Raw genomic sequence first — 27916 nt, forward strand, 5'->3', positions numbered from 1 at the left:
ACAAAAGCTCGCTCTGATGGCTGGGCAGCCACAACAGTGCACACAGGAGGTGGGGACTGCATGGAGAACCCTGCAAATAATCTAAAATGGGCCTTGAAAGAGAAGGGAAAAACCTGGGGGTCGGATGGGCCTTATAAAAGATCTTGCAAGGAGCCAGGCAGGGGCTCACTCTCACTCCCATGCTCTGGGGGGCTCGCTGTCACTCCCATGCTTTGGAAGGCTCGCTCACACTCCCATGCTCTCACGCTATCTCTCGACCACTTCGATCGGGCCAGCCTGGACCACGCGGCCTGGAAGAGCTGCTGCTGCCATCAATGTGGTGATTTCTTTCCCTTTTCTGCTCTCTCTCATTCTCCCTCTCTCCCTCCCGTTACCTTGTGGTGCGCGTGTCATATTGGATCCGAGTGACCAGGGTTGTGTTTGGGGGTGTGTTTCTGTAACTTGGGGTAGTTGCACCCCCACGTCTCGGCTCTGCGCCTCAGTATTTTGGTGTGTTCAGGGTTGCCGGAGCCAGAATAAATATTGCTTTTGATTATCACACTGAGAGTGACCTTATTAGCCTCCGGATCGCCACACGGCTAAACAAATCCACTTCCCCCCTGAGTCAGGCCTGGACATAAGCGTGTGGCTCGGGGGTCCGGGGTGTGACAAAACCCCTCCTCCGAGTGTGCTTGCAAGAGATATTCAGAAGGATTTATGTCTCCCATCAGATATTCAGGGGTGAGAGAAAACCTTGTTTGAGGCACGCCGAATTCAACCCAACTGTCTCCCTGGCACTGCTGCTCTCCCCTGTGGATTACCCTGCACCGAGCCAGGCTGGTCCTGGCAAGGGGAAGCACTGAATCTGGAGCACACGGCAGGCTATCTCACAGCCTTTAAAGAGCAACAGTCACTTTGGCCTGGCCTCTTGTTCTTACCTGAGTGTCGATGGGTTTGATGGAGAGGACCACATCACAGGGGATTTTGTTCACATTCTGAATCTTGAAGCGAGCTGTGGCCTTGCGCCCAACTACAGCATTGGTGAAGATAAACCTGTTCTCATCTGTGATGAACACACCCTTGTCTTTTGTTGTCTGTAGGGTCCGGCACAGATTCATGTTGCTGCATATTCGATGCTCCTCAAAGATCGACTCAATGTCATCAACCACAAATCCTGTAAGTAAACCAGAGGCAGGACTGAGCATGGAGAAGTCTTTCTGTCCCCTTTATCTGAGCCCCGCTGGCCTCTCAGAAGGCTCAAAAAGCCCTTTCTGCCCAAGTCACTGCAAAACCTGACCTCAGGTAAGGGAATTGGCTGTGAGGATGGAGCTCAGTCACCCTCAGTCTTAAAGGGCATGACTTTCCTTTTGTCCTTCCAAGCATCCTCCCCGAGCCTCTCCCCACTGGCGGACTTGGAAATAATTGGAACCTCTGAGCATTTCAAGATAGGAATTTAGGGTCAGGGCACCTCTCTATCCAAGCAGTAAGTTCAGGTCCGGTCAGCAGAAGGTCTGGCTACCGGAACCTGTGGATGAGGCTTACCTGGGAGGCAGGACTCAGCAAACAGGGTATAGGGAATGCCGTGGGGATTGTCCATGGGGGCTCTGCCTTGGATATCGATGGAGAGCTGCTCCTTGCATTTCCCCAGCATCGCTGCATAGCACGTGACTGCGATTGTCTGCTGGCCCCCAGGAGGGATGGAGCCAAAGACAGGGTCCACCGTGAACATGCCAACATTGATGTGAGTCTGTAGAAAGAGTCCCAGGAGAAACTGATGTCCAACAGCCTTACCTTGAGCATCCTCAGTAAGGAGCATGCCACTCCTGGCCCTCTAGCTGGGCCCAAGCCCAGTGCCAGGGCAGGGACAGATGACTCCGTAGCCCAATGGCAGCCCCAGAATGGGAATAACAAGCCAGGAGAAGCTCCTGGCCTGTTCTGAGTGGCCTAGAGGAAGGACTTGGGGTGTAAAGGGTGAAGGTGGTAGCTAGGATCCTTCAGACTCTATGGGTAATACAGGAGAGTGGAAAGAGCTGTAAGAAACGATGGGAGAGGAGAGAGGGGATTGGAAATAAGAAAAAGCAAGGTCTCCTGATACCTATGGACTGGGAGTTCAAACAGGGACATTCTCATCTGTGGCATTCACAGACCTATTTTGGCTAGCAGCTACCAAACACAGGACCTGCTCCCTTCCCTTGACCCCACAACTCCAGGTCCGAGCCAGAGCACGTCCGTCATGCAGACGTTGTCCCATCCCATGGTCATGAGCCCCCAGCCTGGGCACAGCAGTGTCCTCTCACACCACCTGCAGCAGCACACGCTGGGGAGCAGGAGCCACCTACCACCATGTCAGGGTCTGCATCCTTTTTCAGCGAGAGCTTCCTTCTGTTGGCAAAGACAGCGTCTGTGCTTGTGTCTTCACTCTTGGAGGAATGGGCATGTTTCAACTGATGCGCACTGAGAGGAGAAAACAGGAAACATCCATCATGCTGAGTTCGCCCTGCCTTTCTCTGAGGACAAAGCTGGCATTCATCGCCACAGAGGAAAGCCTTCCTGCTCCTGGTGGCTCCCAGACTGCCTGCAGCACCCATTGCTGTAGCTTACAGAGAGGTCAGCAGTATCACCAGCTTCCTCCTACACATGTGAGGTGTTCTCCTCACAAGCCAGTGACACAAGCGGACAATAACCTGGGTCTCCTGGCTGCCTCTCACACGCAGCCATGCTACAGGGCCTCCTCAGCAGGAAAGGTGGTGCAGGTATTCTCTCACCTCGGCTTTGGCGGCACGTGGCAGATGTGGAATTTGAAGGGCAGGACGCCTTTGTTCTCCAGGGTGAAGGTGGAGGTTTTCTTGGTGCCCTTCAGCATGATACCAAAGTCGATGAGCGAGGCGGGGGAAATTCTGTACTTGCTGAACGCAGCTTTTGCTGACACTCTGATCGGGATGACAGAGGTGATCTTGTCTCCTTCAGAGGTGCTGGGATCAATCACCTGTAGCCGGGGGAAGGGTTGGTAAATACTGCAAAGAGGCCGACCCCTGTCTCTGTCCCCTAACCCCATCCCAGGTCCCCATCAGCCTCCTCCAGAGCCAGTTTCCAGCTCTACTTTGGAAGCATTGCAGATTGTTTCTGAACGACTTCCTTGTGCACACATAAGAGAGAATTCTCCAGCTACAGCCTTCCTTCCAGAGGAGACGTGTCCTGCTTACACTTCCAGGACATGCTATCCCAAGGCCACTTGGCCCAGACAGCTCACCTGGCACTTCAGGAAGGGTATCTCCTCAATGTCCATTTGCCTCTTGGGGTGGAAGGACAGATGGACATACATGGGGCGCTTAGTGGCGGCCAGCATGCCCTTCTGCGGATGGATAGTGAAGTGGGATGCCAAGTCGGGTATTTTGGTATCTGCGGTTTCCAGCTTGAAACTGCAGAGAAAGGGAAGAAACAAAGACGTCAGCAGTTAAAAGTACCAGTGCCACCAGCACAGCCAAAACTTTGCATGGGACCATAAAAAACATGAAAGGGTAAGAGTGCAGCCCTGCTCTGGGAATTCCAGATCTTGACACTGAGAGCAGACACTCAACGAGTGTTGCAAGCCACCTTTGACACCGCATTTTTTCATCCCCTCCTTTAAAGAGCCTCATAAAGAGAAATGAGCTGACCCTTGAATCAAGAAAATGAATCTCAGCAGCGAGTGGCTTAAATTTTAGGGTCTCTCCTTCTGGTTCCTGCTGAGCTGTGAAGAACTGCTGGGGTGAGCCTGAATTCCCTATGAAACCACTTGAGATTGGAAAGCCCAGATGTTGTATGTACCCAGACTGTGGGGGTGCCACCATGGACAGAAGGAGAATGCAGGCCTGGGCAGGTGGTGGCACCATGCATTCACGCACCAGGCTGCTGGACCTACCTGTACACAATATCATATTTTCCTTTGTTTGTCAGAGTTAGCACTTGCTTTGCCTCATCCAGAACATTAAGAGTTCCAAAATCCACACCACCTCTACCTGCAGAAAACCCATGCAGCCAGGTAAGAAATGGTGAACATTTGTGAGCTACTGCAGACTACACCAGGTGACAAGATACATCTCTGGAGTTTTCCAGTGGCACAAAATCCTTCTCATTCTGCTTTGTGGCCTGTCCCTTACTCAAAGAATATCTGAAAGATTTTGCAGCTAAGGAGCTCAATTTCTATCTCCTGGCATCCAAGCACAGATCCATCACCTTTACAAGCTGTGACAAGCCTTCAGGTGTCACTAGCTGCTTGTTCACATCACCACCATATCAAAGCCCCTGTATCTGCCTACACGTGGAGTTAAATACTTCCAAGTTCAGAGGTGCAAGACTCAGGGCTGTCTTTGTGCCCTGACAGTGCTTCACCCCTGGCAGCCTGCAGAAGACGTGCGCCATGTATCTGTGCCATGCTTGCATCCCATCCCATCCCATCCCATCCCATCCCATCCCATCCCATCCCATCCCATCCCATCCCATCCCATCCCATCTGCTTTGGCTGTCTCTCTGTCAAGGTAATGCAATGTACCTGGATTACTTTGTTCTGGGGACATCCACTTACCTTCAGGAAGGTTGATGTCCAGAGCAATGTCATAAGCCTCTGCAAAGACGCAGATACATGCATCCTGAACAGTGCCCAGGAGTTTTTCTGCATCTGAAACCTGAGGCAGTGAGAAACAAACACTACTTAGACCATTCTCCTAAACCCTTCTGGCAGACAACACGTGAGTCCTTGACTCTGCCAGCTCTTTGCACCATGGCCTCCCCTGCTTGGCGAGCATTTGTGGATTCCCAAGCTTTCCAAACCTGTTTATCTCATGGGCTGATATTATCCTGCAGTGAGAGTCCCTTGTTGCTAAGGGCCTGGGCATGGCAATGCAGGTAGAAAGGACTCTCATGAAGGCTCACCCTTCTGCCCTCTTTGCAGGGTGCCTTTCAAGCACTGTCTCCATCCCCAAAGGCAAGGGGCTGCCCACTCCAAGTCCCTCTCACCTTTAGTCGGAATGTCGTCTTAATGCTGGCAGACTTCGTGGCCTTGAAATACAAGTGCACACCAAACTCTGAGCAGGGACCAATGATGCCTGCATCCTGTGATACAGAGAAGTCCTCACCGAGATCTTTCAGCCCAGAGATCCACCAGGCCACGGGCAGCGGGGTAGGGTTGCGCAGGACCATGGTCTTGCTGTCCGTCCTGCAGAGACAGGAAGACATATAGCGCTGGCTGCTCAACAACCATGCCAGCCCTGCAACTTGGAGCAGCCCTCTCCATGCCTCGGAAACCATAGTTGAATGTTTTCTTTCTGTCACAAGTCTCAGAGGTGAGGGCTCGGGCTAAAAGTGTATCTGACAGAAGGGAGATAAGGAGCAGCAACTGGACGGCTCTCTGAACCAGCCGTCACAAACCAGACAAGCCACAAATCCATTAGGATGCCCATCGCACAGCATTGCTTGGGCTACAAAGCTTGTGGCTGTCATGGGATCTCCAAGCCAGCAAAGAATGGTGAGCAAGAGACTGAGAACTGCTGCAAGGAAGAGAGATGTTAGTCCAGCCTCCGATTTGAGTGGCCACACAGCCAGCAAGAGAAGCTGAAGGGGACCTGACTGACAGCACTGGTGTCCATCAGAGCAGCTGCAGGATGACTGACCTGTGCAGAAGCAGCCTGTCGAACTGCAGCTTCATGGAGCTGACCTCCAGCTTCACCTGCACTCCCTGGCAGCACAGGCGGAAGACCACTGGGTCTGGGTTCCCCTCAACAGAGCAGATGAGGTTGTCTTCCTTGAGCCCAGTTGAAGTGGGGTACGCGCAAATGCTCAACTCCTGGCCCCGTCCCCGCAAAAAGAAAAAGAGAAGAGCATTCAGTGAGCAGAAGAAATGGCTCTTCTGCAGGTGCCTGCCCTATCTGCCCATCTTCTCCTACCTGCTTCTCGTTAGGTTTAAGCTTCATGCTGGGAGGGTCTAAAACAAACACGTCCATATTGCGATCTTTCTCAAAGCAGAAATGCACCTCTACTTCCAAGGATGTGATGTTGAGGATGTTGATTTTCTCACAGTTGCTGGGACAATGCTGTGCCTGGTACCTGTCCACAAAAAGGGAAGAGGAGACCGTTGCCTTTATCACACATCATGGAAAGCGCTGTGTCCTGGCTGCGGGATGCTGCACTGGGAGACCGTGGTCTACCAAGCAGGCTCAGAGCAAGGACCCCTTTAAGGGGGACCTTGCATGGTATGAGCGTGTTCATCCTTGCATTACTTCGATGTCCGCCCATCTTGGTGCCTCCAGCTCAGACGCATGGTGATGCACTGGCCACTTAACAAGCGTTTTACAAAAGACAAATGTGCCTGGAAAAGTTAAGGCACACTAGGCACATGGATTCTTGCCCCTTCTTTAGTTGGTTTGAAAAACAGTCTACCTTATCTCTTTCAAAAAAAGTCATGAGACAGCCCTGTATTTCATGGGTGAACTCAAAGCCTTGGGGAAGGAAAGAAAAAGGATCAGTTCCCAAGAGGAATGCTAAATTTAATAAAGGTCCCTTCTCTCTGGTGTGGAAAAGAATTTGGAGTTCAAGGCTTAAATAAAACAAGCTGGAACACCAGACCATTCATCAGCGGGGCTAAAACCCCTCTTTTGCTTTGTAAACTATTTGGATTCCTTGAGTGGTCAAAATACCACTAGCTCTCCAGAGCTCCCATGGTGACAAGAACTGTGCTTTGAATATGAAACAATTAAAAAAAAGAGAAAAAAGGACAATGTCAAAAGCAGAAACACGCCAGCAGCTACAAGGATAGCTTTTTTTAGGCAGACTTCATCCAGCAGTGAGGATTGGGAAAATGCAACTGTCATCTAGATTCCTCTGTAGGTTCCCCCCTCCTCCTCCTGGCACATCAAATCACAATGTTTTACTAATATTTCAGATTAATGAGTGGTTTACAAAGGCATCAGCAGAATAATTGCTCATTCTGTCTCCCTGTAGAGCTCAAAGCCCTTAAAAAAGCAGCAGAAAGTTAATTCCACAGGTGGTGAAGCTGAGATGTGGATGGCAGACACAAGCTGCCCTGAGTCACTTCCAGGCTGGAAGCAGCATGTGGCCCTGATCCTCAAGGCACCCACCACATAGGAAGATCAACTTCATCCCTCCTCAGCTCCTCCAAAGCTCATGTGCCTTTTATCTGCTCAAGTTCACTCATCCATGGTCCTTCAGCCCCAAGTACCTCCCAGGTGTCTGCCTGGGCCTGCCCTGAATTGTGCCCCTGGGGCAGCATGTTCCCATGTCTGTGAAAGGATAAGACCCTGGAGATCCCATCCCAAAACCTCACTCTGAGCAGGTGGCACATCAGATGCCTCGTTTGGGGTGGGGAACACGTACCAGCCTTTTGACTTCCCACAGAGCAATGGCCCAAAGTGGAATACACCTTTGTCCATGACATACTCCTTGGAGACGATGTCACCATCCCCCTTGCTCTTCCTGCAGCGAGGGAACACCAGCCTGGAGAAGAAAATAGGGAATGAGGAGCTGCAAGATGCTCCAAGCAGAAAATCTGGTCAGAAAGCCATAGCCCTTCTCGGTGGCAGAGGCAGAGGCAGTGGTTTCCAGCTCTGAGCATGGGAATTGATGGCTGGCTCAGGTATCACACCACCCAAAACTCTGGGGTTCACTGGGGTACGAGGGGCAGCCTTGGCTCTGAGTTTGGAGGGAGTGGCCAGCCTTACCGTGGGTCCTGGCTGATGGCAGGATACAGGCAGGTGCCCCTGCACTGCAGCTGGTACTGACGCTTTGTCCCCAGGATCTCAAAATGCAGAGTCTGATGAAACTGGCCCGGCTCCATGGAGCGGAAGTGGACCTTCAGTTCCACCTTGTCATGGGCAGGCACAATCCACCGGCAGCGAGTCAGCCTGGAAATTAAAGGGGAGGCTTCAGACCTTGTTCACGACCAAAAAAGACGAGGAGGATGGTCATGAACTTGCCATCCCATGGAGTCTCCAGCAGAGCATCCCTGTGGAGCTGGGGATCACGGACCTTGTTTGTCGAGATAGATGTGAGGCAGAGGGATCACCTCCTCCCTCACAGCTCACCTGGCAGGTCTCTCTGGGGGTGGCACCACAACCACTGGACTTTGTCTGTCCTTCAGGGAATATGCGGATGCACGTCGCTGAGCTCTCTTGCCCTGGACAGAGCTTGGTTTCGTTTTGGCAGCCTTGCGGCTGCCCACAGCTTTCTCCTTCACCCTGTGCTTGGTCAGGCTGGCCAGCTCCTCTGACTTCTTCATGCCAAGAGGAGAGAGAAAAGAGGGAGAGAGGTCAGACCTGCTCTGAGACATCCCCATCCTGGGAAGAATGCTGTGGTTCTCTTAGCCAACAGGAGAGAGAATAAATACACAACCCGCATCTCTTGGTTCCACATCCACCCAGAGACTTGCTCTTCCTTGCTGGACTGTGTTTTAAAAATGACACCTCCTCCCACAGGACCCTCTCCTTGACCAGCACCCTCTCCTCAAGGGATCTTGAGGGCGTTGGGTGACTCCTTCTCTCATCTTACAGAACTGCCTTGTGTCTCAAGCAGAGCTGTCTCTTTTGGACAGATGAAAGGAATGTTTGCTGGCGTGCGACCCTGTCACATCTTCGCTGCCTATCCACAGCGATCCTTTCCCATCCTTCCACCCACCATGCCCCCCACCCTGCCTGGTCCCTTGCCCTGGCACCTTCACTGTGAGACTAGAAGGGGCATCCAAGCACGTGGCAGTTTCCTTTTTCTCTTCCGCAGTGGCGCCCTCTGGCACAACAAGGATGAAGTGCTCCAGGTCTTCTGCCGCAGGGGCCTCCCGCTTCTCCGGGTAATGGACCACTGAGTAGAAAGTGGTAGGGGGAACAGGAGGCCCCGAGGGACCCAGGCCCAGGTCATCTAGGATCTAAAGAACAAAAGAAACCCCTGTTTACACTCCCGTCACCATCATCCTCACACTCCTTCCGTAAAGGTACTGAGCTTTTAGCAATGGGGGGTTTTTCTCCTTTTTGTTGTTTTTTTTTTTTTTTAATTTATAGGCAGTGCAGAGCTTTTTTTTATGCCCAGGTGGGGCTTGCAGCTCCAGAGCAGTGCCAGGACCTGCAGATGGGACCTAGAGAGAAACCTCCCCCTGAGTGGCTCCGGTGAAGGAAGCAGTGACGATGAGCTGCCCTGCCTGGGGCCCATTTATCATGATTTCCACACTGGGTAACTGAAGAAGCAGGATGCTTCTACAGAAAGCCCTCCCTTTTTCCACCCATATAAGGGTTGCTGAGAACCTCCCCAGCCACCTGGCTGCTGTCGAGCCATTATGGAATATCACCAGTGGCCCGGACGAGGCCCTTGGGCTGTTGTCACCTGGAGAGATACAACAGACCACGGCCCAGATGGTGCCAGGCTCATCATCTGACCCTCACAGGGCTTTACCTGCTCTGCTGCCGGCAGCTTGCCACTCTCCAGGATTTCCGTAGCTGCACAACCTTCTGCAGAGATAGCAATGCCAAGGTGGCGGGCGATGGCTCTGTAGACAGGGCTGTCATGCTGTTCTCCTGCAGCCTCCTTGCTGCCAGTGGTGCTCTGCTGCTGCTCTGCTGTGCAGAACCAAGTAGAAAAGTCAAACTCCTGACCACCTGTGATCCTGATCATCCTCCCTGTCCCCTCAGACCCCTGGGAAAGTAGGCCGATGAAACCAACATTGCACCTGAGGTCTCCCTGTGCCCCTCCTTTAGGCTTTAGCAGATCAGGGTCTGCCCTAGATGCTGGCAGAAGTGCCTGGTCAGAGTAAATGGGGTGGCAGAAGGAGGAAAGAACAGGCATCTGGCAATATCTAAAAGGACCAGGCCAAACCTCCTTCCACCAACTGTCAACACGGTCCTCACGAGAGTTTTGTCCCAGGTCCTGCCAAGTTAGGGGGCAGACAGGCAGGACCAGGCATTTTACACAGTCCCAAGGGAGAGGCTCCATTTGGGGACTAAGTGATTATCCAAAAGCTGGATGCTTTAGGAACGTTACACCAGGAGATGTGGCTGGCATCTGAATTCACTCTAAGAGCATTTGCAAAGAGCTCCCAGCTCTGCCCTTAGGAGGTCACTAAAAGCCATCTCAGCTTGCAGTGCCACAGAGGGCAGAAAGCGTACCACCCTGCCTACAAAAGAGGACAGCATCACACTGATCCCAGTAACTCCTCGGGGAAAAAGGTTCTCCTTTGGCAAAACTGGGGAAAACCTCCCTGGCCTCTCCCTTGTCCCTGCCCAAAACTCTTCTCAGGATCCCACAGACGTCATGTTGAAGGGTGGATTCAGGGCCTACAGGAGTGAAGGTGGCACTGGGCTGCAGCGAAGTGATGGAGGTGACATTTGATTCCTTCACTGAGGCCCTTTTGCCACAATGGACATAACAGAGCTGTAAAGCTTAGGGTTATTACCTGCCCCATGTCTTTTCTCAACACTTTCCTCCTCCTCTTCTCCACATTCAGGTTTACAGTTCACCTTGGACCAGCTTTTATGAAGTATTAAGGAGGGAGCGATTGCGCTATGGGATGACCCGGTGGGAATGAGCCCAACAGAGGACTTTCTTCGTTCACCTGATGGAAACTGGGTGCCTTCAAAGTTTCCTGAGGAGGAAGGACACGGGGAAGGAAGAAGTGGGTGAACACAGCCAGGCAATCTGCTCTTTGCCATTTGCCACTTTGCAAAGGGTGTTACAAGCCACAGACTTTCATCTGGGAATTCCTCCACCACATTGGGGAATGGGCAGCGGCTAAAAGCATGGGTTTTCCATGGAGAACAGGGTCATGAAGAGGTCAGGGTGTGTGGGCTGACACAGTGGGCTTTACACTCAGGACAGCCAATGCCAAAGCCTCACCATTGGCCTGGCCTGCTGGTTCCCCTGTCTTGGTCTTTGTCTGCTCACCCTGCAGCCTCTTCTGGTCCTGGTAGTACTGCAGCACCTCGGGGGGCAGCTTCTCACCCGGGGCGCGTGGAGGCAGCAACAAGGTGTTTTGGCAGTCATAGTCCTTAAGCATCCGCAGGATCTGTGCGCATAGGGAAGAGAAAGCATATACAGGATGTGTTTCTTGACCTTCATTGCATGAATGGCTCCCCAGCCACCCGCTCCCACCTTCCTTCTTCCCAACGCCACGGAATATTCAAGCCCCTCCACAGCCTGCCAGCAGAGCTTGGCTGACCTTGACACATCACCAGGCTTTGTCCTGGGGAGGCCTCCATCTTCCTGGCACCAGCCTGGGAGAACGCTGGAGCACTGTGAAGCTAGGGGCCCATGGCCCTGGGGATCAGAGCTTCCCTCTCACCTCCTCCTCCTCGAGGTACTCCTGGTCAAACTCCAATGAGTAAAACTCGATGGGGAAATTGCATGGGTTCTTCACCACCACCGTCCCCTCCACCCCACAGCTGCACGGTATCAACGGTCCCAGCTCAAGCACTGTGGGGCTGAACTCCAGCCGTGGCTCTAGGCCATGCCCTGAGACCTGCAGCTGGAGGGACTGGCTGCTCTGGCAAATGTTAATCTGCAGGATGTTTTTGTAGGACTTCTGAAAAGAGAGAAATGTAGAAAGCTCCTCCATGAAGTTCCAGGTGACAGGGTCTCAAAATCAACCTTGCCCCAGGATCAGGGGGGCTACTAGTACCATTTAGTGAATGGAAAACAGATATTTGTTTAGAGGAGGGGCTACAGCATCTGCATGCTGGCTCTGAATAATTGGGACAGGTCCTGGTGTGACATGTAACTGGATTTTTGGGTGTTAGATGGTCTAAAATGGTCAGATATTTTCAAGTAGTTATGAGGGAGTGCAATGCTCAGGGGGCAGGTCCTCAGGGTTATGTTGCCTGGACACAGTCTTGGCACTGCTGCATCAGGCAAACATCAGCTACACGAAAGAGGCAGATGCACTCCCGCTGGATAGAAATAAGGGCTTTACTCTCTGCTCCTTCCCTGGCTCTGGTCAAAGCCAGAGACAAGATGTTTACATCTCTGCCAGCAGTTAAAACATCCCTGGGACTGCTCCAAGGCATGGAAACACTTGTGTCCACACTGTTACATGCTGCCACTTTCCAAGTCATTGTGGCCACATGCAAAGTGACTTTGGGAACACTTGCTCTGTCATTTATGCTGACTCTCAAACTGCCTGGGAGTGTGCAGGTGGGCCGGGCCACAGCCACAGGGGCTGCTGGCAGCACACCGCTGCGAGTGACTCTTCTGCCATGCCCAGAACAGTGTCTGGTGGCCGTTCTGTCTGTGGGTGCCAGCAGCAGGATTAGCCTAGCACAGCCCTTCTGAGGTTATCATCCCCTGTGAGCATACCAGCTGCTCTGCACGAGGGGCTTACAGCCTGCAAATGCACCCACGCTAGGAGGAAGAGGAGAGAAAACAGCCTGACTTTCCCCCCACGTGCAGAGAGGGAGCCACACTGCAGTGCCCTGATGCTCTCTGTGCAAGCTCCCCATAGGGATTTCAAAACGCCTCTCAGAAGAGGGTGCTGCAGGGGAAGCTGAGGCACCGTGGGTTAGGGGCTTGCAGAAAGCTCCACGGGGCAGTAGAACTCTTCTCCTGCTCCCTGGACTGGGCTCTCACTACCACCCTGCCCTGACAGACCTACCAAAATGACAATCGCCAATCTCACCTCTTCTGTGGGTGAAAACCTGACTCGCACATTGCATCGCTGTCCTGGCGAGAGGGCTCCAGACAAGGGCAGCGCAGTGAAAACATGGGGCTTGCTGTTCAACTCCTGGAGCAGCTTCTTTACCACGTTCCTTGGCACACGTTTCTTCACCTGAGCAGAAAAACCAACGGTGTGAGGTCTCCTTGGTCTGGGAGGACAGACCCTCATTCCTGCATCGCTCTGAAATGCTGTCACGGCGCCAAGAGCATCCATATTCAAAGCAGCCATGGCCACCACTGGCCTGGAACTGGACAGCAAACACGTATGCAGGGCGAGCAGATGGGAAGGCACTGTTCTCAGAAGACGAGCAACAGGGGAAGGTGGCAGAGAAGCAAAGTATCACCTCATGAACAGGTCCAGGTGAACCAGCCTTGCTCTGGACCCCCAAAAACATCCTTGACCAAGCTATAGCCCAAGTGCTCAAGCAGTCACAGGGGCACAAAAGGCAAAAGAGCCAAAGAAAATGCAACCAAGAAGTTACATGTTACACATTATCTGTGCTTTACCTTCTCAACAGGCTCACTGATGGTGATGGACCATTCACAGGGAACCTGCAGCTGATTGTGGAACTGGACAGTTTCTTCCTGGCACTGCCCAGTTTGGACTGCAGAGAAGTCCAGCCTGTCCTTGGAGAGGCAGAGGGATGGCATAGTCACGTTGGCGCGGAGGCGGACGTGATACATGGGGCCTTCTGCTACCTAGTGAAGGAAAAGAGCATCCAGCCGAGAGTCCAGGTGACACCTACTGCTGTCCCTGACCAGCCACCTGCCCTGAGAAGGGCTGCGGGTACAGGGAGGTGAGGAAGCAGGTGGTACCTCAATAGGCAGCAGCACGTCCACCTCTCCCAGTGGCAGGCTGGCACTTTCTGGGTCAAAGTGCACTTTGAATGACTCAGTCTCAGAGCAGGGCAGGTCTTCCATGTGGTCTGGCTCCACTCTGAAACCTTGAACAGATGAAAATAAAGCAGCTGAGACACACAGCCGACATGAACATGTCACAAGCATGTTAAGCTCAAGGGTGCCCTGGCTGGCAGCTCTGGAGGACCCCTTTGCACTCATGGAGCAGCCCACCACTCCTTCTTCCCTGTCACAGCACAAGGAAAAAGGGTTTTCACAGGTAGAATCCTGGTAAGAAGGACACCTATCAGCTGAGAGGCTCCAGCAATTCCTTCATCAGGCATCCTAGGGAAGGATGCACAGAACTCTCCAAAGGAGAACTTCCAGCTGAGATTCCCCCATGCCGTGTGCTCCCAGGAAAACAACTTAGAGGAGACCCCTGACCACCACACAGTGAGTTTGGTGGTATTGCAGCCTCACCGTGAGGCCTGTTTCAGAAGCCTTGTTCAGCACAACAGAGGACCTCACAGGCTGTTTTCTCAATAAAGGCTGAACAGAAGGGCCACGACATTATGAAATTCGAACAAAGCACTTCCCAGCCAGTAGGGGTCCATCTGTTTGCAACACAAGCCCGTGGAATCCACAAGGAAATGCAGATGCTGCTCATTGTAGCAAAGAGAAGATGCTGAGAGCTGACCAAGGCAGTCCCCCTATCCAGGCCCTACAGTGAAGGCAGGCCAGGTCTTTGGGCACTGCTCTCCAGGAGAACTCTGTCTTTAAAGCACCAAGCAGGGGCTCTCAAGAAGGACAAAGCTAGACAAGCAAGCACTCAAAAAGCTCCCCATGTCCAGTGGCTAAAGCTAATCTGTCAGAGACAGCTCCTTCAAGTCCATGTGAAATCTCGCCAGTAGTGGTTACCTGTGCTATGCAGGACCCTTCTGTCAGTGCAGAAGGACACAGGAAACCGCCCGGTGTTGGTGACCTTCACAACACGTGTCTGGATACTTCCGAGAAGGACGTAGCCAAAGTCTAAGATGTACTCAGGCAGCTCAGCTCTGAAAGAAGGAGTAAGGACAATCCTTAAACCACAGCCTGGGTAAATTTCTAAGTAGACGGAAGAAACAAATAAAGTGGATTTGTCTTTATTCACTGCTGTAAAAACTCAACCCAAGCCTCTGAAACCAAAGTCCTGGCCACCTGGTAATAAGGCTTTGGCAAGTCACGGGGACTGTGAGTCCAAGGTTTTACAAGCTACCCATGGGACAATAAAATAAAATGACTTTAAAATGGATACTGGTCACAGTTCCTCTGCTAAAACAAGTCATCCTAGGTAAATCCCCTGGCCCTCCACTGGTCTCAACGAAACTGCTAAGCCTGATGTACAGGCCAAGCTTCAAAATGGTTCAGGACCTTGTAATAAGATTTACCTGCACAGAAAATCTTCACTCTTTTGCAACCAGACCTGTCCCCAAAGAAGCACCAGTAAACACAGTCATTAACCCCCACAGGATTCACGGGAAGGTCCTTTTCCAGAGCAATCCCACTCAGGAAAACACATGAACTGGAGCCCACCATGCTCGTGCCTCATCATGACAGAGCAAAGGGAAGGGCCAAGCTACCCAGAGAAGCCCTGCAGTCCCACCAGCATCCAAGCCATCTGGTTTAGGGTTTGTTAGCCTGTGCGATCCTAAGCTCTTCTGGCTTAGCATGGTCTGTTCGGTGAAACAGATGTCATCTTTGAGTTGCCTCTTTCAGAGGTGGTGTCTGTGCTGTCTAGAAGGGCCTGATGGTCTGCACTGGGCTCCCTCAGCTCTAAGAGCAGAACCCAACATCTGTGGGGAGCTGAGCACATCCAAAGCTCAAGGTGGCAGTGTGGAAGTTAGGACACTCATCCACTCACAGGGAGCATGTCGAAACTATCAGGATCAGGCCCTTTCTGTTCTCCCCAGCTCTGGAGACACACAGAGCTGTAGGGAGCATTCCTGGGTGTTACCCTCAGGGCACACGGAGACAGAGTATGGCAGCCCCTACTAACTTGAGAAGCCCGCGGTAAGCGTGCTGGTCAAAGGCAGTGTCCTCTGGGGGACCGGAGGTCAGAGCTTTCAGCTGCTCCAGGGTATGTTCTTCTATCAGCATCTGCTCCATCTGCATCTGTAGCCAAGGCTCCAGCTGAAGAAATGAAAGACAGGGCCTGGTTAGCAAGGGTCCTTGCCAAGGCACAGGCTGGTCTCTCAAAGAGGATGCCACCCTGCTCCCGTTGATGGGGTGTGAGCAACAAATACCCCAGCGAGGACCTGACTCTCCATCACAGACTACCATAAACTCAATCACTTCAGCATGGCCTTCAGGATCTCTCCCTGGGGCAGTCAGGAACCTGATAGCTACCTGATAGCCCCTGGGGCAGCGCTGAGCCAATGCAGGATCATGGCCAGGTGTGGGCAGGGAGGTCCCAAGTGCCAGCAGGACACTGGGAACCTTGCTCTGGGCTGCAAGGGGACCAAATGACACAGGGGGAGTGTGGCATGTGCTAAACAGGGCAGCGGCCATTCTCACCATGGTGCTGGAGCCGTCCGTGAGTGGCTCTGCAGCCACAGTCTCCCCTGGAACAACTGCTTCATCTCTCCGGCTGTCTCTTTCCACCTTCTCTTTTGCCTCCTTGATGACTCTCTCGTATTTTTCATTTCCTGGAGGAAGAAAGTATCCACAAATAGCAGTGTGGGTGCAGCACCATTCCCATTTGAGCTGGAAGCCCCACCCTCCTAACACTGGCCTCTCCCAGGACCACACTACTCGAGCAATCAATAGAAAGCAGATGCTGCTGCTCCTCTATGAATTCTGATGTTCCTTCCCATTCAGTTTTCCTCCTGACACAGAAGCATCTCATTCCCTGCAATGTGATGCAAATCCAACCCTGCCAACACCCTTGTCAGCCTCTATTACAGTTTTCCCGAGCATTTCTGCCCAGCCATCATCTTCCTAGGATGCTGACAGGTATGCTGGCAAGCTCTAAAGGATGGTTCCTGGGGCAAAGCCCACAGGCTCATCTGCCAGAGACTCAGGAAGTATCAGAGGGTTGAGTGTTGGTCTGGCAGCCCTGAAAATCCAGGTTTGGTGGACAATGGGTGGGAGCTGCCCTGGGGATGGAAGACAGGGTGCAGGTGGGGTGGGAACAGAGAACCTTCCTGGAGAGCAGACAGGCAGCGCTCACCTTTGATATTCCTGGGAAGGTCCAGGGAGATCCTGGGAAAGTCACCCTCTCCTCTCAGGGAGATCTCTTCTGGCTCCAGGTGACCCACTTGGACCTGGAAAGTCTCACAGAAGACACCAACTCCTGGCAGGCAGTAGACTTTCAGTGCTTGCTCCTTGCCAGGTCCAACATAACCCTGCAGGCACGGGAGAATAGGGAGAGAATGCACCAAAGAGGGATTGGTGGAGTGCTGGCTCAGATGAATAGGCATGCTGAGAAGAGAAGGCAGACTCTCATACATAAGAAAGTATCAGACAACAGCATGAGTAGCTCAGCTGCTAACGGAGTCTCGCCTCTGCAGCAAGAGCCAGGCTGAACAAGCAGAAGCTCTTTTTGAGCCACTCTGGAAGAAGAGCAAATTGCCCCCACACTCTCATCAGGGCTCGCAGCTCCCGTCACAGCACGGCAGTGGTTCCCAGGCAGCTGTCGAGGACAGCTGGGTAAGGTGACTCTCAGGAGAGCTGGCACCATCTGGCTCCAGCGCCAGAGAGCTCAAGCAGAGAGCTCAGCAGCCGGGGTCCAGGGCAGCCAAAGCACTCGTGCCTCCCACCAGCACCTGCCGTGGGACAGCGGAGCCACCCGCCAGCTCAGGCCGCTTAGGGAAGCCATTAGGACTGCGCTGGCTTGGTCCCCTCTGTCTCCAGCAGCAACTGCTTACGGCCCTGCCTCTCCCACCACCTCCTGGGTTTTTTCCTTTTCTTTTTGTTTTCCCACGCTTTCTCCTATAGCCCCTCACGGGCAGCTGGACATGAGGCCAGGCTTAGGCACTGGTGCCTCCTCCATACTCACTGTGCTGGGCAGGACCAGGGGCTTGCGGGGCTGCAGGCAGCCTGCAGTGGCCACACTGGGGCTCAACACTGCATAGGTGAATCCCATCTTCCCACTGTTCTTCAGGGTGACCTCTGCTTCTGCAACTTTGTTAAACACCTGAAGAGAGCACAGAGGAATGGGGAGTTATAGACACAGGCCTGATGCTGAGAAATTCCTCTGCTTTCACTGGGTTGAGAGCAAATGAACACAATGCAGGAGAGAAGCAGGGCAGAGGAGATGGGGACACTTGGCTCTCCTGCGCTAACCAGGGGAACACACAGCCGTAAGTGCCTCCTCACTCTCCACAGGAACAGATCTTCATGGCAGCACGCAGAGGAGCAACACTGACAACATGAAGATGAGGGAGAAATAATCCAAGAGGATACAAGTCCTCTGCTTGCTCTAACAGCTGAAACAAAGAAGGCAGCATCAAGGAATGGCACAAAAGGCACCCACATACAAGTATTTGAAGAGCCTGCAGTGACAGCAAAAGGAGAGAGCACAACATGTGCAAAGCCAGCAGGCAGAAACATCGGTGGGATTCTTAACTAAAAATGAGTAAAGCAGGGATTAGTCAGGAATGTTCTTTCCAGCTGCAGTGATTGCGAAGCCCAAGTTAACTTCCTCCCTGGATTATTTTGTTGATTAATCAAGAGCATTGAAAAAGTGCATCTACTTGGACCTCAGACTTTAGGAGCAGATTGGTATTTTGGGGACACATTCCTCTGGAGATGACCTCTGGGATCCTGCCTCCCCCTGGAGGCAGCATTAGTTCCCTTAGAAAGGAAGAATTCCCAGCACTAGGGGTGGGTAGATGGCTACTAAAAACCAGCTTTGATGCAGGATGTGTCACTCAAAGGTTGTACTTCCAAGTCATACAGCCAACAAAGTAGCTGGCGAGGGGAGTGAGCCTCAGACCTAGGTGGGCAGCAACCCACCAGTGATGGTTCCAAGGACTTCTGCCAAGACAAGTGTGTCGTACCTGCAGCCCGTAGTCAATCTCTGTGATGTCCAGGATGTAGCTGATAAGGGAAGCCTCCCCACTCAGTGCAACCTTGTAGGTCGGGCCTCCCTCCACCTCGCACAGAGCCATGACGTGGGCGACGACGTTTGCGTGGCCAAAGAAGGTGAACATGACCTGCTGGCTCTTGCCCGGTGGCAGTACACTGTACAGCGGCAGGATGCTGAAAACCTGGAGAAAGGGGAGGAGGCACTGAGATATCAAGCACCAAAATTGATGCAGAAGAGCAACCATGGCTTGGAGCAACAGAGAGATGTAGCTGGAGGGGCTTCTTCCTCAAGTACAGGCAAAATCATCCTCATCTCATCCTGCATGCATGACATTTTCCAGTGGAACCATGTGAAAAATCTTCTCCCATACTCATCAATTAATGCATTAATTAACACACTACTTTATAGTAATTTGGGAGGTCTCCTGGCAGCAGTAGGTTCACTCTGCTGCCAAACTTGCCTTTAAAAACACCCTTTGCTGCCTCTAGAGAAACACGAGACCTGGAGGTGAAAGCCCTTGGAGCCACAGGGTGGACTCCAGCCACGCTCATCTGACTCCTGATGCTTTTCATTCTCTCTCTGATTTGCAGGCTGCTCTCTCTCAAGATGCTACAGTAAAACCTACTGCGGAAATTTCCTATCAACCACCAGATTAGTGACAAGATGAATAATGCCCTCCACATCTGCCACGCAGGTAGCATCCTTGGTCAGCCCTGTGACACGGCCCACACATCCCCTCCAACCACCAGTTGCTTCGGCAGTACTGTATGATGTGCTTGGAGGGGCGTGAAGCTGCACTTTGAGCAGCACCAGTGGGAGTGGGGGGCTACATAACTGCTGGCCACACTAGAAATGCAGAAAGGAGACTGATTCCCACTTACATCCTGTATTCCAATGCCGACGGGCTTTGCCTCCTTGAACTGCCTCAATGGCAGGCTCCGAGTCTCCTCAGTACCTTCCATCTTTGGAGCACTGGATGGTGGTGGCTGGAAAACAAGGATCGTGGGCTGCAGCAAGCAGCTGGCTGGTCTGGGCAAGACTGCTCTGCTGCAGGTGCCATCACCTCACCAAGCCAGGAACAGATAAGATGGGATCTGGGTGCAAATCAAGCAGGGGTCTGTCTGCACCTTCAGCTGAGTGTGGCTGCAAGCCCACCCACAGATGAGCCGCAGGTGCCATCTGCACTTCCTACATTCAAGCTTCCCAGGCAACTTGGATGCACCCAGCACTCAGTCGCGGCAGAGATCTCAAGGACATTTTGCACACTCATACCTGCCTGGCTTCACACACCCCTGCCCAAGGAACATGCTAGGAACCATGCTAGGAACATGCCAGGACAGGTTCGGTTCTCCATGACAAAATGAGAAACATAGGTGCAAGGGAAATGTATTAAAACCAGGCAAGTAAGGTTTTTGAAAGCGCTTGAAATGACCATTCCATTTCAGATGGTGGTTAAGTTTCATCTCACGCACCCATCAGTGCAGGACAGCTGAGGGTTTCTGCTCGGGCATTCCTCTCAAAAGGCACATTCCTGACGAAGGCAGCTGAGATATTTTTTCTGTCTTGCAGCAGCTGAGTACACATGTTTAACCTCAGAGGTGCCACCTTTCAAAAGGGAGTCTGTCCCTAGGCTTCGTGTTTCTCCCCTGCAGAAGCCCCATGTCCAGTCGCTGGCCCTGCTGCCTAGCACGCTTGTGCCTATAGAAGAAAATCTACCTTTGCTTCTCCTGCTGCTCCAAGGCCTTTGGCTGGCTCCTCTGCAGCCTCTTCCCTGGGGCTGCTCTCTGCAGACACTGAGCGTTCTGACTGGGCTATGTTCTCCCGTGGCGGTTGCGGTGTGATGAAATGCTGACTTCCAGGAGGGCTGAACCTGGAAAATAGCTTAACTTTGACTTTGATCACAGACCTGCAGTGGGAAGGAGAGAAGCTTGCACGAGCTGCTCCTCAGCAGGATGTGGCTGCTGGGTGGGCACTGGAGCTCGGTAGTGAGTCTGAGCCAACAGCTCCAAAACCAGGATGGAGCAGGTCAACTCCTGGAGCTCCTACCCAAGGGCAATGTTGCTATAGTGGTGGTGCAGGAATCCGGCAACTGATTGCAACCAGAAATAGAAGAGGACAGAGGTTAACATCATGTGGGGAGGTAAAAAGTGCAGCAGGAAAGGAAAAGAGACACAGCTTGTGCAAGATAGTGAGACTGAGACATCCAGGGCAGATCCAGACAGATGAGCTAGTACAGACCCACCTGTAAGTATCCTCCTGAAAACACCCACATCCGTGGAACTTCCCTTCCCCCACCCAGAGGGCCAAAGTCAGTAATTCTGAAGCTGTGCTGGATATTCATCCTGAACGTTTCCCTTGACAGTTCCCTGCAGCTGCAGGTCAGCACAAGCAAGTGGCAGTGACGGTGGCTTTCTCTAAGTGTGATCAGGCAGGAGCCACAATGGAGTGCCAGACGGCTGTGCCCTGGCCAGAGAGAGCCCAGCACCGCTCAACGGCACCCGCAGAGCCCAACATGGGACACCCTCGCACATGCAAGGCCACCAGAAACACAGAAAGACACATCAAGCAGCTCCAGGCAGAGACTCACAATTAAGCAGCCCATCAAGCCCTGGTAAGTGCCAAAGCAGCGGTGACGCATACTCTAGGGAAGAAAGCTTTGGTCACTTTTAACCAATACACTGCAGATCACAATAAGATCCAGCTCCCTGCTGTGCTACAGATATTCCCTGGCTGCAAAACAACAGCTCCAACAGCTCCAACAGCACTTCATGCTAAAAGGGCAGCAGCTCTGCTGGAGCAAGGTTATAACTGATGTGGCACTTACTGATGGCATGATCACCTCCCCAGATGTCTCCAAATCCAAACTGTGTGAAGACCAGTTTGGCAAATGATTCAGGAGAGCAGCTCAGCATCTCGTTTTGCCAAGGAGAGCTGAGTTTACAGTTTGACCAACATCTGTCAGTAAAAAGCATGGAGCTTAACATCTACAAAAATCCCCAGGTGACTCCGATTACATTCCAGCCTTTAAACTTCAGACGTGCTCACAATAAGTCTGTTGGTGTTTCTAAAGCCACATGGAAGACACACTCAAACCACACCTGCTGTCACTGTCCCCACTTGCAAGTGTTCCCCCAGAGTCAAACAAGGCAGGCTTGCTAGAGCAACCCGGATGCCTCATTCCCAGCTGGGAATTTTGCCTTTAATGATATGATAATAAATGAATATTTATCTTTAGCTTTGTAGCTTTTTACTTAAGGCTGGTTTTCATTTCTGGATTTAAAGGCTCGACTCTGCCCCCTAAGAGGTCACACTTGACTTATCCTTCCTGCAGCCACATGCAGGAACAAGGGTTTGCCTGGGTGACCGTCCCTGCACAGGGATGGATGAACCGTGGTGCAGTTTCACAGGTGGAAACTCCCTTCACCAGGGTGATGTTTAGCTCAGGCTACAAAGGTCTGAGAAAGTAGCTTTCCCCACCATCTTTCCTTCCTACGGGAACCAGTACTGAGGCTACAGCAATACAGCAGCAAGAAGATGAGACAGCAGCAAATCATTCCGGTGGCAGTGCCTGAGTAGGCTCTTGGGATGAGATGACAACAAATTGGGTTGGAAGGGAAGGAGAAGAAGTCACTATAGAGTTGCTTGTCCAGGTGCCTAAAAGTGGCTTTAAAGCTCCAGAGGTAAAGCAGGATCCTAGGTTCTGGGCTAGGCGGAAAGGGGTTGTTAGTGTCTTACAGCCCCAGTTTGACTGGAGAACATTGCCTCCTTCCTAGCATCAAATTGGTGGAGATCACCTGCTCCCTAAGCATCTACACTGACCATAGACAGGACGCAATCCTTCCACAAGCAAAAGTTGAAAGCAGTTTGTCAGATCCCAGGAAAACAGACTTAGCCTTTCCAAATAAAAAATGACATCAGGAAGAGGAGCTTCAAGGAAAAGGCAAAGGTGCACATACCTCATCTGGCCCGCCGGGCTCTCTGTCAGGAACAACCAGCGGTACTGCACGGGAATTGGGCTGCAGTTGGTTATCTCAATATAACGCACAGTTTCAGTGTCATTCAAGATGCAGCCAAAGTCCAGGGCCGTGGTCTGGATATGGAGGTTTGGAAAGTAGACTTCTCCCCGAACAGTGACCTGTTCCTTATGAGGGTGCTCAAGAAAATGTATCTTCAGAACTTTCTCTACCTCCCTGCTAGTCAAACCCTCTTCATAAGCAGGATTAAATCTGACGGAGAGATGACGTTCCTCCCCTGCCTCCAGCTTCACAGGCTGCAAGGAGATGGAAGGGTATTAACCACTGTGTGATGAAGCCCCAAGGTCTGATGGCACAAAATATCTTAATGCTCAAAGCTGGCCCTCCGTGTGGGCTTCTCAGTTCATCCTTCACATCCTTTACAGTGTGTGCCTGCCCGCAAGCACAACAAGACTAGTGTCTGAGACCATCTTAGGCTAATAGCTCTGTGCTCTTCATCAGTACAAGAGGGAAATAAATCTTGTTCTACTGAATTCTGGACCTACAAAAGCTGTGTGCTAAATACAGAACCAAACTGGCACCCTGGCAAGCCAGGGCCTTTTGCCTTGACTCCAGAGGAACTCCTTTACTGTCATGCTTAACATAAGCCCCGTGGCATTGCATCCCCACTCTTGCTGGGGCCAATTACAGGCACAGCACAGAAGCGGTGGCTGTGCCTACAACAACACATGTTTAGTAGAGACCGTGTCCAACACCTTCCACTAGCAATAGAGCAGGTGCCAGGCTCCCCAGCCTTCCTGAAGGAAGGCTTGTCCTCAGAGACCAAGCAGCTCTTGCGGTTATCTGAGGATGGCTGCTGGAGCACTAGGACAGCTTCCAAGAGACACCTTTACCACATGGCTTGCCCAGACCCAGCAGCATGCTCCTTTCTCTTCATGTCTTAGAGCCAAGATGTGTTTCCCCAGTTCAGAGGAGCTTCAGCAGCTTCAAATCTGGTGTCCAAGACCAGGTTGTATGAGGCTCTACACAACCTGATCCACAGGAAGGTGTCCCTGCCATAGCAGAGGGGTGGAACTGGATGGGATTTAAGGCCCCTTCTGACCCACACCATTCTATGATTCTGTGATTTAGCCCAGGCCAGTCTACTGCTGACTCCAAAGAGTAAAATTCTCTCCTGGAGGGCCTCCCAACAGAAACACACCACCACACGTCTCCTCTTCAGTCCCCACCAGCAGGAAGCTCCATAGCTGCTCACCTCAATATCTGCAGGGAGGGGCCGCCGGTCTGCATGGCACATTGAGAAGGGTTCCTCTACGGCCAAGAACACGCTGAGTGGCAGGAGGCAGGTGTTCTTTAAAGAAAAGGGCTTGTACTGAAGAGTCAAGACATCATTGGGTTGCTACAGAAACAGAAAATGAGAGAAATCAACATGAACCGGCCATGGACCTCTTTCCCTTTCTGATATATTTCGAATTTTCATCTCTATTTACTATTTCTATTAGTTTGTACACTTCTAAAAGCCTTTTTTTCTAAATATATCAGATGCTTTTCATGATTAGAAACTACAGCATCCCTTGGGGGAACAGGGAAACAGTTTCATGCACAGATGAGAGAAAGGGACCCTGAGTGGAGGCAGCTGCTTGAACAATATCAAACCCAGAAAGTGAACCCAGATCATCTGTCTGCAGTTTTTATCCTCTCTTGGGTAGAATGGCACGAGATGTTTTTCACTCCCATACAGCAATTTCTTGCAACCTTATTATCTTTCGTAGCCCCATAAAAATCAATGAAGTTGGTCAGAGGAGACAAGCAAGCAGCATGTAGTCCAAGGTGGAGAGCCTGTAGTAGCTGAAGGTTAGTTTTGAACTTCTACATGCATGCACAGCCAGCTAGAAACCTTGGCAGTCCAGCTGCAACATGACTTCTCATGCCCCTGCTGCAATGACAGCGCATCTGTGGCTTCAAAGCTAAGCAAAGCATAAGCTGTTTCTTCTTGTTTATGCACTGCTCTGGGCTTCCTGCATGATTTCTATAAATTAGAGAGTGCTTGCAAAACTAGTTCTGCATGTATTGGTATCAAACAGCTGCAGTGTTATAGCACTCAATAAATCAGAGTGCACAACACCAAATAGTCCACAGGCAGACATCAGGGATAGCTGAAAACCTTCTAATTAAACCTGAAGTGCCTGCTCAGGGGATTTTGTGCTTCTCTGGATGCCTAAGAACTGAAGGAGAGACCTGAAAACACAGAAACTAAACAATGAAGTAGCCTCTCCTTTGTTAGACACCTCGAGGAAGAGGGTAAGATAATGCAGGAGTCAGGATCCAGAGACTGAGGGGCTTCTGCGTTGGTGTTACCACTGCTGCAGAAGGACTCCTGCAGGTCCTTTGAAGAAAGCAAGGCTGAGGGAAATGCAAAGAGCTTGCATCCACATGAATGCAGAGAAGGCAAAGAGAGACAAGAGATGGCAGGTTTTCCTCATCAGCCTCAGGAGCTGACAGGAATCCAGAGCTGACTGGTTTTTCTCAGCTGCCCTACATGATTGGTGTTCAGACTTCACTGGGCCTTGAAGCATCCTTGCAAATGTCCCTCTATGAGTGTGTCTCTCTAGAGGTGGCCATGATCCCCTTTGACAGATCAGCTGTCACCGAAATAAAACCAAGGTGAAGTTAAAAAGCAGTCCCATCTCTAAAAACAAGCTCAATGAGTTTACAAAGCACCTCAGGATGCGTTTAGCATCGCTCGGCTGCAGCGATCTGCTCTCCCGCCCACAGTCACTGTCTGTGCAAAGCCCACAATGTTCTTGTGGGTCCCACACATCTCACCTCATGCCCTTGGCTCAGCAGCTCAATTCTGTCTCCACATCAAGAAAAGTAGAACAGACCTGGTGAGACTGTCTTCAGCCCCATCTCTGCACTAATGGCAAAAGCTTGGTCCCACTCAAATCAACCAGCAAAGCCCCAGAGACTGGCAGAAGCTGTTTAGCTTCCTCCTTTGAACACAATCTCGCACACCCCGCACAGGCTTTCAGTCATCAGCCACATAATTAACTGCCAGGATGCAATCCAGAGCCTTACCTTCTCTACCCGGAAAATGAGTTCCGTGGAGGACAGTTGCAGAACAGGAGCAATGAACTCACACATGACGTCCACCTGCATTATCTTCACCTTTCCTGCCTTTCTCCCTATGACGGCGTGACACAGCAGCCGCTCCTTCACCACCTGTGTGTGAGAGCTGCACGTTACCCAGCAGGTGTGACCAGGGCACCCAGAAAACACACTGCACGTGCTTACCACCTGACTGTAGGCATAACGGATTCTGATAGCCTGCATGAAATTGTGTCATGGGAACTTGGCCATCAACCATCAGCGGGTATTACTGTCGTAAAGTTACGGCCATTGCTTTCCTCAGCAGCCCTGCTTCCTTTTATACCGCATCCTATTTATTTTGCACTCAAATGCCCACACCGCCACACCCTAACATCCACAAATTCACTTGTGAGCCAGGTGCTGTCCACATCTCTAATAACTACTGCCCCAAATGACTAATGCTTTGATGTACCCTGCTGCTAACATAATGCTTACAGAAAGCTGCAGGAACCAATTTAAAAATATGTAACCATATTAAAGGACATAGGTGGCAGAAGGACCAATGCCAGCAAACCCTCTCCTGGAAGCTTAGTGGAAAAGGTACATGGGAAAACTCCAAACAGCCAGCCTGCCTTCCAGTAAAGTGGCAGTACTCATTCCAAGGGTGAATTGTGTCCTCCTGGAGATGGTTTTAAAAGAAATCTCCCTAGGAAAAGGATGTCTTGCACTTCAGAGGGAAACCCTCTGCTTAAGCTGGATGCTCTTCTATTCAACACTTTTTCCTGATTTCTCATGGTTTCACTTCCTCAAATTCCTCCCTTCATTTCTCACTCTTCCTTCTGGTACAGTGCCACAACCCAGCTCCTCATCAGAGCCTACAGTCTTCAAAGTCATCTGTGTTGCACGTGCAGTTCAGGGAGCTGGGCTTCTGACCAGCCTGAAGAGCACTAAGTCCTCCAGATTTTGACTGCGGGAGCCAGCTGTACTCACAGACACCCTTTTGGCTTTCCAGGCAAGACACCCTCACCAGAGCCCAGACCTTTCCTTTCTGGAACCTTTTTCTCCTCTTCAGCAAACGCTTGGAGCTCAGAACCGCACAGGGACAGTCCCATCACAGTCAAGTCTTCCTAAAACTACCACTGAGGCAACCCTTTAAAACACCTTCCAAAACACTACTATCAGCAGGAGCTTAATGGATGTTTATCTTACATTTGCTTAAACATCTATGCCCAGTGATTCCGGAGACAGGGAATGCACACCAGGGCTAGCTGGCAGCTTCTCCACAGCATCACATTTCCCCTGGGAAGAAGGGTCCAGGGAGGAGGACAGCCAGTGACCGTGCTGAAATCTCCCCCTCTAAGCTGCCACCCAGGGGCGCTGCGAGACCTGGCTGCCCTTAGGACAGCAGGGCTGGTTGAGAGGCTGGGGTGAGCTGTCAAGCTGTCAATTATAACGATCCTTGGGAACAGTTTCCCACAGGGAGAACATCACATCGATCATTAAAGCTGACACACTGTGCTGGATTTTCTCCTCCAGGACTCAGTGCTAGACAAGCCTGCTGCTTGTCTTTGTCTACAGAGGAAAATCCATGCCGCTCCCATACACTCCCCACCCTTCCCAAGGGATTTTGTTCCACTCACTGCTTCCCCCAGAGAATTACCTTGCTTTTGTTAATTCATTTTCTGCCTCTGCTCCTAGTCTAAGTGTAACTCTCTGCCCTTCATTTCTGCCTCAGCACATGACACCTCGTAACCCGTTGTCTGCCCCTGAAGCACAGATGCTTCCTTCAGATCAAATTTGGGTATCAACAAGTTGGGTTTACGGTAGCTACAGAAACATGGAAAAGCCTTAGCAATTGATGGTGGCCAGCAAGGAAAGCAACTGGTGCTGCCGTGGTAACTTCTGGCACTAAAACAGTTTGTTGAAAGCACTTGCCTCTCTTCTCAGGCAAATATCAAGGGGCTGCTGAAAAAGTCCCAGCGGAGGTGATCCAATGGGAAGGACTTGTCGGGGACCTCACCTGTGGAGTGCTGGAGAAGCCTTCCACCACCATCTCCATACTCTTGCCCGGCATCAGCTCCATTCTCGGCGGTTGAAGCTTAAACACGGGGCAGGCAGATTTGCGGTTCTGGGAGGAATTGCCCTTGGTGGTACTGAGGGCACGGAGACGATGCTGGCGAAATGTGGAAAACCCTTCGGCTGTCCAACAGAGTAAATGGGTCTGTCTTCCTTTGTTCGTTACCTTGAAGCGGTAACAGAATGGAATTTTGCTAGAAGAGAAGCAGAGATC

The 27916-nt window shown here is 51.6% G+C and overlaps 1 protein-coding gene across 1 annotated transcript in view; it reads right to left on the bottom strand.

Annotated features, from left to right (window-relative positions):
• Positions 1-27916, bottom strand: part of LOC138718513 (hydrocephalus-inducing protein homolog) — a 67242-nt gene that overhangs the window by 11602 nt on the left and 27724 nt on the right. Inside the window, exons 19-51 of the mRNA XM_069853023.1 lie at positions 27647-27896; positions 25615-25758; positions 23792-23935; positions 22519-22832; positions 20279-20432; positions 19444-19548; positions 18534-18743; positions 17531-17668; positions 16703-16877; positions 16048-16178; positions 15530-15663; positions 14413-14549; positions 13474-13601; positions 13165-13356; positions 12620-12769; positions 11291-11530; positions 10846-11014; positions 10406-10594; positions 9409-9572; positions 8644-8887; positions 8055-8328; positions 7692-7874; positions 7348-7467; positions 5901-6060; positions 5628-5800; positions 4975-5173; positions 4544-4643; positions 3881-3977; positions 3230-3398; positions 2767-2965; positions 2319-2476; positions 1522-1726; positions 918-1153 (exon numbers count right to left, since the gene is read on the bottom strand). Of these exons, the coding sequence (XP_069709124.1) occupies positions 918-1153; positions 1522-1726; positions 2319-2476; positions 2767-2965; positions 3230-3398; positions 3881-3977; positions 4544-4643; positions 4975-5173; positions 5628-5800; positions 5901-6060; positions 7348-7467; positions 7692-7874; positions 8055-8328; positions 8644-8887; positions 9409-9572; positions 10406-10594; positions 10846-11014; positions 11291-11530; positions 12620-12769; positions 13165-13356; positions 13474-13601; positions 14413-14549; positions 15530-15663; positions 16048-16178; positions 16703-16877; positions 17531-17668; positions 18534-18743; positions 19444-19548; positions 20279-20432; positions 22519-22832; positions 23792-23935; positions 25615-25758; positions 27647-27896 (5785 nt within the window). The remainder of the gene's footprint in view (positions 1-917; positions 1154-1521; positions 1727-2318; positions 2477-2766; positions 2966-3229; positions 3399-3880; positions 3978-4543; positions 4644-4974; positions 5174-5627; positions 5801-5900; positions 6061-7347; positions 7468-7691; positions 7875-8054; positions 8329-8643; positions 8888-9408; positions 9573-10405; positions 10595-10845; positions 11015-11290; positions 11531-12619; positions 12770-13164; positions 13357-13473; positions 13602-14412; positions 14550-15529; positions 15664-16047; positions 16179-16702; positions 16878-17530; positions 17669-18533; positions 18744-19443; positions 19549-20278; positions 20433-22518; positions 22833-23791; positions 23936-25614; positions 25759-27646; positions 27897-27916) is intronic.

This window comes from Phaenicophaeus curvirostris, chromosome 3 (assembly GCF_032191515.1).
Source record: "Phaenicophaeus curvirostris isolate KB17595 chromosome 3, BPBGC_Pcur_1.0, whole genome shotgun sequence".
NCBI classification, from domain to species: domain Eukaryota; kingdom Metazoa; phylum Chordata; class Aves; order Cuculiformes; family Cuculidae; genus Phaenicophaeus; species Phaenicophaeus curvirostris.